General features: G+C 40.5%; 1 protein-coding gene across 5 annotated transcripts in view; it reads left to right on the forward strand.

The window, feature by feature from the left end:
- CPQ (carboxypeptidase Q) overlaps positions 1-14,655 on the forward strand; it is a 390,372-nt gene that overhangs the window by 326,197 nt on the left and 49,520 nt on the right. For 4 of the 5 annotated variants that reach the window (XR_012502314.1, XM_074353133.1, XM_074353132.1 and 1 more), the window contains one exon: positions 4,111-4,312. Coding sequence is in view for 4 of the 5 variants with exons in the window: in XM_074353133.1 (XP_074209234.1) it covers positions 4,111-4,312 (202 nt within the window). In the remaining variant the exon portion in view is untranslated. Of the gene's footprint in view, positions 1-4,110; positions 4,313-12,581; positions 12,686-14,655 lie in introns of those variants that run through there. The other variant, XM_074353131.1, reaches the window with a different exon arrangement.

Below are 14,655 nucleotides of genomic sequence, written 5' to 3' on the forward strand. Positions count from 1 at the left end.
ATGCTAATGGTTATCAAACTGTTCTTTGGCAGAGTTAGCTGACTCTTAAAAAAAAGAAAAAGAAGTGTGATAAGATGTGATTCTAGCATAAGACAAAGTTATAAATCCTCAGCCCTGAGCAGATATTAATTAATCCAATGATCCTAACCTAGGTTGGTGGAGAACATTTCTCTACATTGCATTATGTCCATTATTACATGGCAATGAATGACTGTTTTCATGGCCCCTATTATATGGACGCTTCTCTTAATTAAGAGAACGGGGTAGGGGTTTACAGATAATATCTGAGCTCATCACTGAGCTTCTCAGCCTCCTCTGTGTGTTTGTCTCCATTGGTGCTGGTTTTCTCAGCAACAAAGCATCCAAGCTCTAGTAGTAGGTTTCTTGCTGCACCCCGTAACCTGGAGGGCGGGTACCTTGTTGCGTGTGCTAACGCGGGCTGAGGGAAAGCAGCACGGCTCTGCTCTGCTGTACCAGCTATAATCAGCTTTTCAGATCTACACTGAGGACGTCCCCAACGACTCACGGCATAGTAAGGAACACGGATGTTTGTGACAACACATTCCTGAGAAGGGGCAGTTCCAACGGCCCTGTGACCCGGCTTATTCATTCCGGTTCCTCTGTGCAGAGACATTTTGTTTTCCCAGCTCTTTGGCCATGTGCTAACGATTAGACAGTGACTCCATAAATGAGGAGAAAAAGCAGTGTCATGGACGGTGGGTGGTTTGTTTTCTTAGTTCTTTATTGGAAACATATGGAGATGTTTATATATAAATAGAAAACAATAGAATACTGCCATCATGCTAGCAGCAGCTAATAGAATTCTACATGAATAGAAATCAAACATGTCTCTACCTATGCCAGGATTCTGGTTTACTGACATCTGCACATCCTGTCTAATTTGGGTTGAAAAGATGTTTTATTATTTTAGGCTTTTTATTCCTAGTTCGAAGGAAATGGTGGAGCAGGATTTTTGTTCTGGTTTTTGTTTCTATTTTCATTCTTCTTTTTGCTTAATCAAATTACTTGATTAGCTGGGACAATAAATTCTGTCCAAGCAGACCTTGTATTGTGATCATGCTAAAAACTTTTTAACTATACACTTGTTTCACTATATTCTTTGCGTTTTTGAATTGAAAGTGAGGACTTGTGGCCCGACAGTTGGAAATAAACTTCAGCAGACAGGGCAGTGGAGGGGTTGAGAGCACAGGCTTGTAGAGGCAGAGCTCTGGGTTTGAACTCTGGCTGTTCCACTGACTAGCTAGGTAAGCTTGGGAAAGTTAGTTAACCTGACTAAACCATGGTTGCTTCGTCTGTGAAATGAGAAATATAATAGCACTCATAGAGTGATTGTGAGCATTACATGGGAAAATCTATAAAGCATTTCACAGTGCCTGGCATGTTGGACGCACTACAAAAATGCTACCTGTCATCATTATGAGCAGCTAACAGAATGGTTTATGTGGAGACCACCCTTGAAAATCTGAGAGGTACTGATGTTTAGCGGTAAGACCAGTAACAGCAAGTATTTATCAAGTGCTAATCGTTCACCAGGCTTTACGATACACTCTTTCTTACAACTCCATGAACTGGGTACCATTATAATCCCCATTTTACAGAGGAAGAAACTGAGAGTTTACACAGACTGCCCAAAGTCACAGAGCCCATGACTGGTTAATCTGAGGATCAAACCAATCTGAATAATCCCAAAGCTGATACTTTTTATCTCTCTGCTAAATGGGCTGCCACATAGTGTAGAGAACCTTTGGAAGCTCCTTTATTTACATTGTTCTTGATGTTCCTGTCAACATCCTGGCATTGCACAGTGCCGTTCACAAACTGTGGGGTGCCCTGTCCATGGGATATCTGTTCATTTGCAGTTGAAGAGGGTCAAGAAGCCCTTAATGCATATTTTGTTAGGCGCCCTGACAAGTTCAGCTCATGCAGTAACTTTCACTTTGGTCTACAAAGGTCTTTTCTTTGAAGATGCTCAAAGCTTCATACGTGCAGGCTCATTGGTCAAGCTTGGAAGAGAATATTTGTCCCAAGCCACAGATGGAGAAGCCAACGGCCAAGGCAGCATGACTTGGGGACAGAGCAAGAGGCCAGTCACTCCCCTGGGCAGCACAGCATGTCAGTTGCTGAGTCCAGAATAGAGAGCGTCCAGAGCTGTGTCCACCGCACCAGGCTGACGGCCAAACTACTACCTAGCTCCACTGTTAACTAAATGTGACACAAGTAGGAGCAAATTGTCCAATTTTCTGTTGAAGGAGGGGGCCTGCCAGAAATACAGGAACCCTCACATTCATTACCCAACTCTGTCTTTATGTGCAGATATATTATTTCTTTTCCCATCATCACAGGGGAGGGAGAGAATTTGGTGTGGGGGTGCAGCAGGGCACATAAGGGGACAGGGTTAGGACTGCCAAATTCACGTCAACTTGCTGACCTGGCACCAGTGTGCTAGTTAAACGAGCCCTGAATGTAAGACATTAATGCAAATATTTTGAATATTATTAATTAATATAATTAATTAACGCTATTGATGCTACAGTTGTGCAGCTGTCACATCTGAACGCCGAGGTGGTGCTTTTTATCATAAATGCCTTGAGTCTTTCCCTGAAAATCATCATGAAGACAGAAATTCCTTAGAAGTAAGAGCGGAAATTTGAACAGACTTCTGCTTTGTTAACCGTCTCATCAGCAGTAGCAACAACAAAATGGTATCCCAGGGCCACTGAGTTCAGTCCTATGAATGTTGGCAACACCCTCCTTTAGAACCTACCTCTGTTCTTGCCCTTGTAACAGCAGTACACTTCCATGGCACTAGTTAGGAAATTGTTGTAAAAACATATCTGTTTTAGAGGGAGAAAAAAGTATGCAACCCTCAAAATGTTGTTGTAAGTGAAAAATCATTCCAATTCAGAACACACATTACTTACTGCTCCATCCTGTGATAGTGATGACAGTGTGGAGTTTGGGAAAGCATAGGATTTCAGACCCAGCTCTACTGTTTGCCAGCTGTGTGATCTTGAGCAAATCACTTGACCTCTCTGATCCTCAGTACCTTTCCTATAAAACAGCATCAACCATAAAACTGCTCTGTCTACTTTACGGGTTATGGAAGAAGATCAAAGAAGGTTGCAAATATGAAAGCTCTCTGAAAGCCCTGTAAAAATGTTATTATTGATTTTCACTAGGTAAGTAATGAGGGTGAGAGCTTAGGAATAACTCAGCCGAGGTACTATTTGTTCAGTCTTGAAGAAGTGAATGGCTCCTGGGAAATAGATGGCCGCGACAGTTTGAAGGACCTTAGACTTGCAAATCTTAGGGCTGGGCGGCAATTTAGCTGTGCACCCTGGTGACAGCCTCTTATATTCTAAGCTCTTGCTGTGACAATATTGGCTGCATGAAATCACTGTAGGCTTTCTCACCAGAGTTTATTGGGAAGAGGTCTACACACTAGGGCCTGGCCGAGGTGCCGGGCACAGAGTGCGGCAGTTGTACGCCAGGGAGAACAGCATTTCACGTGTTGTCCTATTACCTCCCTCCCTGGGGATCCAGCAGATGGAACAACAACAAAATCGGAAACCCAAGACAGACCTGTCAGTTTGACGCCTTTAAGCCTTCGCAGAATTCACAACCAAAATAAGGTAGAGTATCTATTTAGAGGAAAGAGCTGCAGAGACATAAGTCCACAGGGCAGATCTTCTTTCGTCTGAGCGTGGCTAATACCGTCTAGAGACCCCCACCTTGTAAGGGGAATTGTATCTGGTACCAGATGGGCACTTAAGAAAATCAGTTGAAAGAATATTATTGCTGGTAACAGTAATTAAGTAATTTTAACACAGGGTTTTGTATTTCTCTTCATTAAATTAAAAAAAAATCTTTCCAAGTCAATTAGAATTTGGCAAATCCCAGCATGAGTAATTTTGCGTCTCAGAACTGTTAGGTAATATGCAGACCAGACCCCAGGTCGGGCAGAGCAACACGTGTTTTGGCAACAACTGGTGAGAAGATAAAGTATTTGATTATTGTTTTTTTGATAACTCCCAAAGAGAAAGCAAAGAAGCAGCAGATATGAACCAGACACTTCTCTCTTTTGTTTAGGCAAACATTTCCAACTACAGCCTTGTGATGGAGTCTGACCTGGGAACCTTCTTACCCTCTGGGCTGCAGTTCACCGGCAATGAAAAGGCCAGAGCCATCGTGGAGGAGGTCATGAGCCTTCTGCAGCCCATCAATATCACACAGGTCTTCAGGGCCGGAGAAGGGACAGACATTAACTTCTGGATCGAAGCCGGAGTGCCTGGTAAGAGCAGAGGATGAAGCTGGGGTTCCTTATATACTGCTGGCGATTTAAAATAAAATTTCTATTCTAACATGCCACAGTGGATACTGATAGGTGAGTTAATACATGGAAACCCTTGACTTTATTTTTTATTGAAGTATAGTTGATTTACAGTGCTGTATTAGTCTCAGGTGTACAGCAAAGTGATTCAGTTATACATATATATATATATATATATGTATTCTTTTCCATTATAGAATAGAAAATATTGAATATAGTTCCCTATGCTATACAGTAGGTCCTTGTTGTTTATCTATTTTATATATATATCTAAAAATCCCAAACTCCTGATTTATCCCTCCCTGCCCCTTTCCCCTTTGGTATCAATAATTTTGTTTTCTATGTCTGTGAGTTTGCTTCTGCTTTGTAAATAAGTTCATTTGTATCGATTTTTTTTTTCGATTCCACATATAAGTGATACCATGTGGTATTTGTCTTTCTCTGACTTGCCTGACTTAGTATGATAATCTCTAGATCCACCCACGTTGCTGCATATGGCATTATTTCATTCTTTTCTGTATGACAGAAGTATTCCTTTGCATATACACCACATCTTTATCCATCACCTGTTGACGGATGCTTAAGTTGCTTCCATGTCTTGGCAATTGTAAATAGTGCTGCTATGAACATTGAGGTGCATGTATCTTTTCAAGTTAGATTTTCATCTTGGAAACCCTTAGCTTTTGTCTACAAGATATAATCTGATAATTTCCAAAATTGGGGTAATAATACTCTCTGTATTTGTTTACCCATCTATCTTCTCTTTCTAAAATGTAAGTTACTCGCTCCAAGAGATCATGATTTAATGATTCTGGGGCTGGGCCTAGAAATCATTTTTTTAAAATAGGTATTGTAGCACAAGTGACCTCCTGACCAAAATAGAAGAAATAGAGTACAAGGCAATTATTACTACCAACATCTTTCTAGTTTCAGTCCTGTGCTAGGGGATCTTCTCTGACCCAAGTAATTCCCTACCCAAAACCACGATATCTGAAATTTTACCATTAGAGATTTATTCTTTGAGATTGAGTATTTGTTGCTCATAGTTTTTCCTAATGCAAAGACTACTGTAAGAGGCTGGACATAAACAAATTTACCTGATCAGTGATTCATCAGGTTGATATTTTTAAGACAAGTCCTTGGCAGGGATAAAGTTATGTAATAGGAGTAGGCCTGGGATGGTTGCAGGACTAAAAAGGGGAACAGTCTTAAAGAAGACAAACTTACACTGCTTCCCAAATTTGCCCTAGACTGGCCATGGGAAAGGGTTACTGATGATATTAGACCTCTATGACCTGAGGTTGTTCCCTCAGCACTGTTATATCCATAATCAAAAACATTGTTAGAAGATCCATTTGCAAATTATTCTGTATTTGTATCATGCAAACAGGAAGTCCAGCTTTTGAATAGTTTCCAGAACCACTTCTATAGGTACAAAACATTTCACAGGTTTGAAATGAAAGTGTCTCTCTAGATCCATCCCACCCCAGCTTTTTATTTTTTCAGCCTGCAAAATAGCATACTGCATGGATTTAAGATTTTTAAAAAGCTCACTCTTGAGATATTATAGATTATTTAAAACATATTTTAGATTTTAAGGTTTGTAATAATCTTTCACAACAAAAAATAGAAGGAGCTTGTCTTTATTCTAAGGCAAGGACCTAAATTCTTTGCAACGGCTTGTGTATATTTTAACCCCATTTTGAAATATCTTAAAACAACATTTCTGTTTTCAGTGCTGTGCATCTTCTGGTCAGCCCCGAGACTCTCTACCTGCATGTCCTTTTTAATCACTATCAAAGCCTAGGGGAAGGGAGTTTGCCCTTTAAGTTGTATAAAATGATTTTGTTGAGTTTTAGATTTTTCTTGACCCTGAAATCTTTTAACAAGAATCTTCCTAAAATTTGAGAAAAGCTAAGTAAATTTGCTGGGAGTTAGATGACAGATTGTGGGTGAATTAGAGTGGAGACTCGGGGAGGTAAGAGGGGAGGTGAGGAGCTGAAACTAAAGACAGAAGTAGAATTTTAAAATGTATACTCCATCCTGCCAGGTATTTTTTGCTTTTGTTGCATCACATAAGTGGTAATCAGCTCTAGCGTCATTCCTTCCATGCAATACTCCGTAAGAGCAGCTCTGTTTGGAATTAACAAGTGGATTTGACTGTCTCCATAAAGATAAAGAGGCCTTTCCTCTTGCCACGGTGGAGTGGAGAATTTATGGTTGCTTAAGAATTAATGTGAGTATAATTTATTACGCTCCTGCTAGTTATCAGACACCCAGTTAGACTTTTTCAAACGCTGTCTGTTTTTACCTGTACAACCATCCTAAGAGGAAGGTGCAATTATTCCTACTCTGCAGATGAAGAGACAGACTTAGAGGGACTAAGTGACCTGCCCAAGTCTACCCTGCTCTTAAGTGCAGAAGTCACCCTGAGAACAGGCCACTTGGGTTTCAAGGCTGGTGGCCCTTTTCCCACAATATGCAACAACATAGGGGCGTCTGGAATGCTGAGATGGTCTTCCAAATCTATGGCAGTGTCTGAAATGTTTATCTTACTCAGCTCTTGCTTATGCAAAGGATTTCAGTTCATTCTTGCTCCAGAATAATTTACCCCTGGGGAAAGGAGTTTGTTATTGTAAATAACTACTTATTTCTTCTCACATTCTTTGTTCCACTCCCCTTTCTGTCTCTGCAGGTCAGGAAGGTTTATATAAACCCGGTAGTTCATTTAGACTGCAACGAATGTTTCCTAGAATTCTTTTTTATTTCCTTTAGAGTATTGTAAGACGGAACCAAACTATTACTACTTTCCCCTATAATTATTGAGCTAACTTTTGATGTTTCAAGTTTGGACACTTCCTAGAAGAAATAATGGGACAGTTTATAACTTTTGTTACCCATTGAAACTATCAGAAACTTTAGAAAAAGATGAAGAATCGTAGTTAATCTGAAAAAGAAAAGAAAAATATGCTAGTTTTGTGTACTCTAAATTCTTGAAGATATGGCAAATTACAGTAAGTTAAACCTAAAGATAGGACTCAAAATACTAATTAAGTTATTATTTAAATAACTGCTCCCCTAATTTTGAACAACTAATGAGAAATATTTCCAAACGCCATCCTTCCTTTCTTCTTTCCCTTTTTCTTATTCTTTTTTCCATTGAATTAACAAATATTTATTGTGCCCTTCCATGTTTTGGGCCTGTCAAATTTCTGTGGTCTGATGGCTGGGCCACAGTTTTTAATGTTTCATGTATACTCAATATTAAAATACTAATTCAGAGCACAGATGGAATTCAAATTCAACATGATTTTCATTAATTATAGAAGCCAGAGAGAACAATTTATGAAATCGTCTTTAGGAGAGATGACACTCTTTATCTATCTAGGTGATGTCCATGTGGACAGGATAACTCACATAAATATAAGGCTCTGGGGGGAGGAAGTTTAAAAAATAACGTCTAGATGTATTTTCCACATGAACTCCCTGTCCCAGGTCCCATGTCTACCTCCTTCCTATTTTTCTCCTCCAAGTCCTAGATGCTCTTTCGGGTTCACTCCGTATTCATCAGTGTCTGCGAATCCTTCTTTCACAGCCCCCGGTGCTCTGTTGCTTTTCCGAATTTCTAAAACACTTCTGTAGCCTGCAGTCTGGCACTTGAATTACACACTAACATCGTTCTTGGGTTACTAGGAGTTTATATGCATCCTGCTTCCTAGACTCAGTGATCAATTTTTTGAGGTTAACATTTCTATATCTTTGCCTCCTCTGTAGCTCTTAATTTTGGGAAACATTTAAATTCTTGTAAATCTGACAAGAACAAAAAAAACGAAAACATAGACATAGTTGTTTTCTCGACAAGCTTTGGATCTCTCAGCTTAAGAGTATGGAAAAATAAAGGATGTTGAGAAAAAAAGACATAAAAGAAAAAATACTGGAAGAATGACATAAATTAAGGAGGCTAGAGCAATTAAGATTATTTCTCTTAAAGGAGTAAAGACTGAGAGAAGATGTTGAATAATATCGTCTAACACTTTAATGATTCTCATACATAAAATAGTAAACAGTTGTTCCCTGGCTCTTTCAAAGATAGTACAAGAGCATGATTCAAAGTGGTCCAAGAGGGATTTAGGTTAATCTGTATTCACTCCAGACAGCAAAGAGGCTTTAAATCTTAAATTTTTGCCTAATTCTCTAATTAAAATTTCCAGGTTAGAATGAGAAGAGTCTATTTCATTCTGGACAGGTCACAAGTAAGATATAATTCATGGTTCTCAGATGTCCTTAAATGCATCCTTCTTGAACACTTTTCTTTAGAAACTTCTATAAAATATACACTAATGAAAAAAATTAGATACTCTTTTAACGTGACCTGTGGGAGTGAGCCTGCCCTTATCTCATACCTCCCAATAAGATTTTCTCCTCTGCTTCAGAATCTGAGAGTCAACCTTTTACTGATGATATTGGCAAGTGGTAGACAACGTGCTGGAAAGAATTAATGTGTGTCCTGACTTCACAACTTTGAACAGCATGTGCTATCTTAGGCATATGATGTAATTTTTCTCAGCCTCATGCATTTATTATTAAGAATTCTTATTACCCATCTGCTGTATGGAACAATAGTAAAGAAGAGAGACAAGATTTGTATTCTCACAATGTATACGGTCTAGTGAGTGAGACTTGCTTATCTCATATGCAAGACAGGCATGGTCACCACTGCACCCCACCCCCCATGCATTCCTCCTCCTCTGTCCCCATCTCACTGACTGGCACCACCTTCCGGAAACCACACAATCATCCAGAACATACAATCGAATACTCCCCAAGTCCTGTTTACTCCAAATCCTTCCAATTTTTAAAACGTATTCCCTTCTGTCTAAGCCACTCATTAGTACTCACCGATTTTCCCATAGCAGCCTCCTACTAACATCTCAGCCTGCGTGCCTCGTTCCCTTTCCTCTGCTTGGCTCACTGCTTCCAAAGTGAACCTTCTAAATGGAAAGTCAGTCTATCAGTTGGGATGCTTTGGGCTGCAACATAACACAGAAGACCATACTTAGACTGGCAGCAAGGGGATTTTCACATTCATTTTGAAAGAGAACTTTGGAGCTGGTGGTTACGGAAAGCTTGATTTAGTCATCAACCACATCAAGGACTTTGGGTCTTGACATCTTCTCACTTTGCCTACCTCAGCGTGTTGCCTTTTGTCTTCAGGCTTGTCCCCTCATTGGCTGCAGTTGTTCCAGGCAACAAGTTCTCACACTTCGTGCAAGAGTGGAAGAGAGAATGTCCACAAAGGGCAGCTCTTTTTAACAGTGAGGCAGTCCCAAAGCAGCTTTTTCCTGTTTCACTGGCCAAATGTGTTAACACGTGACTGTGGCCAAATCAGGCAGTGATAAAGGAGTGGAATTCCCAAGACCGGCTTAGATTGATTAAATTTTACTTCCTGGGCCTAGGATGGGGCCCAGTCTCCACTGAAAACGTAGGCCCCTGATGTGTGGGGAAAATTGGCGTTCTTTAGAAAGACGATGGGATTTCCACTGGTAAGCAGCTGAGAGTGGCAGCATGCCTGATCATCTCTCCTCCTTGCTTAAAATCCGTTGGTGTCTCCCCATTGTCTTCAGAGTATCACGTTCTGTCCACCCGGGGCTGGTGTGCAGCCTCCTCTCTCATGGCTGCCCTACGGCTTTGCATCCTTCTCTCGTTCATGCAAGGCTCGCTCCCTGAAGTCCTGGTGCACCCTGTGCTCTCGGCTTCCTCGCCATCGTCCTGCCCGGTTCTGCCTTCAGCAGCGGCCAGTTCCTCCTCACCCGTGGTTCAGCTCCTTGCTCCTCTCTCACAAGCCCTCCTTGATCGCCAGCGGTCTGGGTGAGTGACCGTGGGGATGTGCCCGCAACACCCCGTTCACCTCCCCTCGTGGCGCTTACCCTTTAAGAACTGTCACTGATGATGGATTCCTCGTAATTCCCAGAGCCTGAGAAGTGCCTGGCCATTGACAAAACATGCTGATCAAATGCCGAAGCACTAGGGTCTGGGTTTGTAGGAAGAGGAGAATATGAGAGAGCTGGGAAGCTGTAATAGCAGAACCATAGTTATGATGACTTTAGTGATAGCTTTGCTTCGCTGAGCTGTCCTCTTTTCTTACATATTGTTTTTAAAATCACATTTTAACTTCTTTCATCTTTTTATAGTAGTTCAAACTCTATATTGAAGTACCAAATATGCAGATAACTCGGAATTTCATATGTTTTCCATCTTGCTGCTTTCTGATACCTGATATGGCACTAAGTGGAGCTATATTAAAGTTTGTCATCGCTACACTTCCAAAGGCCGTTCTTCTAAAAGTTTCCAAGGGAGGAGAAGATCAGGACGCAAGTAGGAATGTAGTTTGAAAAGTCAGCCTCTGGACCCGGATCCCTGTTTTCCAGTCCCCAGGTGTAGCAGTGCAGTACAGCAGTTGTCTGTCCCCTGGTGCCCCTAGTTAAAAGATGGCTCCTTTATGGAAAAAACAAAAAACAAAAAACTCCATGCCATTGATGTTTGAGAGACTGATGCCGCATGGTGACCTCAGCCCCCTGGGAACATGAAAAGGGCACTCCCTGGTTTGTGACTATGGCCCTCATTTAAATAGCCTGGCAGTTTTGTTCCGTCGCCATGCCTGTCTTCAGTGCCTGCTGCAAACCAGGCACTCTAGACACTAAGGACAGAGCATGAAAAGGGCTTAGCAGCTCTCTTCTCTTGTGGAGTTTACATTCTGGTGGGGGATGGGGAGAGGGCAGGGGGAGGAGACAGGCTATAACAAAGGAATCAAGAACGAAGTAAAACGAGAGTGATAAGGGGGTTTCAGAGAATTATAGCAGGTGACTACCTCTCACCTGTAACTCAGGTGGGTCAGAGCCCCTGCTTTACTGTTCGTCAGCTGGTGTGTGTGACACCCACAGCAACGCCACACTACCGGGCATCGCTTCTCAGGACGGCGAATAACGACAGCTAGCAGAATAGGCTTCTTCTGTGCTTCCCTCTTGTAGTAGACCTGCTGCAGCTCGAGAGAAGCTGCCGGGTACCTTGACCAGAGCAGGCCTGGCTCATGCCCTCTAGTATGACTGCCTGTAGCCTAGAAGGAGTGGAGGGCACTTCTACCACCAGGCAGTTAGCCGTGCGCTGCCTTAGGAAGTCGCTTCTGTTGTTGTCTGGTCTGTTATTTGAAGCACACGCTTTCGCTTTAAAGTTAATATACTTTGTATTTTGTCTCCTTAACTGAATTGAAAACCAAGAGAGTATTTTTTGCAGGCTTATATACCCAAGACCCATAATGACCTGGAGCACAATAGGTTTCCAATAAATGTTTACTGAGCAGATGCATTTGATTTGAAGATGAACGCACAGAAGAGTTAAGTGATAGTATAAGGAAGTTTGGGTCTAGCAGCAAGGTAAACAACACATGCAGAATAGTTGTGGGAACTCATAGGGTGGAAGACAGGAAAGGCCTGGAAGAGGTGAACTTGAGCTGGATACTGGCGTATCTGTAGTGTCAGAATGGACCAAGGGGCAGAGAAGGGCCCTCCTGGTGACAGAAGTTGTGTGAACAAAGGCAAATGTCCCCACTGGGGATGGTGGGGAGGATGGCTTCCCAGGGCAAAGGAATCTTCTTGGAGAGCAGTGGACGGTAAGGACAGTTCCGTATCTCTGAGCCAGATGAAGAAGAGGCATAAACTTCAGGAGGAAACTTGTAGTTGATGCAACATCACGGGAAGTATTCAGTAGAAGATGAGAGCAGGGTTTTAGAAGAGAATACATAAGACTCAGGCCAGGGGACACAGGTCACACTCAAGTAGGAGGATAAGACCTGGAGTGAGAATGGAGCTTGAGGAAGTAGCAGTTTACAAACAATCCCTTTAGAAAATCAGAGGACAGTGCTAAATTATTGCTCTACTTTCTGCACAGTAGTGACCCAATAAGCCACTAGGACTTAAAATTCTCCATCTACTATTTCCCGTGCCTGCTAATAATGTAGCCTGGAAAACTTTCACTTCCGTTAACTGCCCCTTTCAAGGTCTCAGAGTTAGTTCTTCTGGTTTCCCTTTCCTATGCACTTGACTTCCCATCAGTTTCACTTAATGCTTTACAAATACTCTAACTGACCCCTTATGTAACACTTCATTCAGCAGGTAGCTCTGTTATGTATAAATTATGGAGGATGCAAAAATAAGACATGGAATCTTTTCTCTAGGGGCTCACAATGGAGGACTGACTGTGATTTGGGGTTTACTTAATAATCATGAAGACAAGAAGGAAGACTTCATCATGGGAAACTAAATAAAGCTGCACTGAAATTTTGTAAGAAAATAATCTGACATTACCTGAAAGCCAATAGAGTTTAGGAAGTATGATTTCAAAATATATTTCCTCCTTGTCAGATGTGTGAACTCTGTCTGTCCCTACTTCAAGTGATGAGAGCCTGTAAAATTCAGTAGGGCCTGTCATACTAGGTAATTTTAAATATGGTTGAAAATTTTTTATTACAGAAAATTTCAAACATATGCAAAAGTAAAAAGAATAGTCTAAGGAACTCCTGTATACTCATCGCTCAGGAATTTTTCATCAATGGGCAGTTTTATTTCATTTATACCCCAATCACTCCTCTACACCAAGATTATTTTGAAGGAAATGCCCAACAGAATATACTTTATATCATTTAATTTGTAAGTATTTTAATTTGTAACCCTAAAAGGTAAGGAGATATATATATATATTTACAAATATATATATATTTACAAATATATGTATATAAATATATATATATATTTACAAAAATAAATATTAAAAAGGTAAGGAGGTGTATATACATAAATATTTTCAGAAGAAGAATAATATTGTAGTCATATTATTCCTCTTAAATATCTTAGAATAATTTCTTGATATCATATCCTATGTATGTCCAGTTTTCAAATGTTTCCAGTTTCCTCTAAGCTGTATTTTCTTCTACAGTTTTCTTGTTTAAAGCAGGATTCCAGTAAGGTTCAAACAATGCAATTGGTTGATGTGGTTGATGTCTCTTAAGTCTCTTCTGATCCGTGGGTTCCACCTTCATCTTTCTTGCCGCTTGTCTGTTGCAGAAACCAAGTAATCAGTCCCATGGGATTTCCTACAGCCTGGTTTTAGGTGATTCCCTTCCCGCGGAATCAGTTAACATGTTCCCACTCTCTCATATTTCCTGTGAATTGGTAGTTAAATCTAGAGGCTTGATCTGATTCAAGTTTGATTTTTTCTTTTTTTTACTTTTTTTTGGAAAAAATACTTCTTAGGTATTGTCGTTTATTTCCACTGTGAGTAATGTCTAGCTTTCTCTTTTTATGATGTGAAGTCATTGAAGATTATTGCCTAGGTCTGTTATTTCATTGCAGGTTGCAAAATGATGATTTTGATTATTAGTTGAAATAATTCTCTAAAAAAAAAAACTTTCCCCCCATTGACTATCTGATTACCCTGAGGTACTTTTGCATAAGAAAAGTAGGATAAATGCTTCAGTCTTTCCCTTTATTTACCTATTTTTACAATTATTGGTTGATCCGCTAGTATCCTCCAAAGATAACTAAATTGGGTTGATTTTTCCCATCTTATTTATTAATGGATCTAAAATATATAGACGTGCTTTATTCTGTTGTAGTAGTTATGCTTATTAATGCTCAAATTATCCTACTTTTGGCCAATGAGAGCCTCTTTCAACTGGTTCCTGAGTCCTTTTGACACACCCTTGTAGTCACTGACAGTGTCCTAGATTTCTGACATGACGGTGTTCCCGGCTGTCTTGTATATTTCCTATTCCTGATCTGGAATCAACTATCTCTCCAAAGAGCTCCAGTTTCTTCTACGAGGTCATGGAGTTGAGAGGCCACAGTCTGAACACTAAGTATGCTCATTGGTACTGGCCTGGTCATTGCTTCTAAGCCTTTTTAGTGAATAGAACTAGAATTTCTTTTTCTCTAAAGAAAAAAGATAGTACGAATTATATATTTTCATTTTAAGTTCAGGACTCCAAAGCTGTACTTTACCTCAGTGGTGTTATGTCTGTATCTCCTTTTTCCTTTGCCAGAAATCCTGGTTCCTAGTAAACAACAGAACCGCTCATTTGCTTCACCCCACAGCATGCACAGTGGTCTCAGAATAACAACACCGCATGATCAACAATGGCGTGATTATTAAAAATAGTTTGTTTACTGCAGGTCATTGTTTGTCTTTGGGATATATATTCCACTAGATACATATAAATTTCTGTTAACCTGCAATGCAATTTACCCTGAACA

This window comes from Camelus bactrianus, chromosome 25, assembly GCF_048773025.1.
Source record: "Camelus bactrianus isolate YW-2024 breed Bactrian camel chromosome 25, ASM4877302v1, whole genome shotgun sequence".
NCBI classification, from domain to species: domain Eukaryota; kingdom Metazoa; phylum Chordata; class Mammalia; order Artiodactyla; family Camelidae; genus Camelus; species Camelus bactrianus.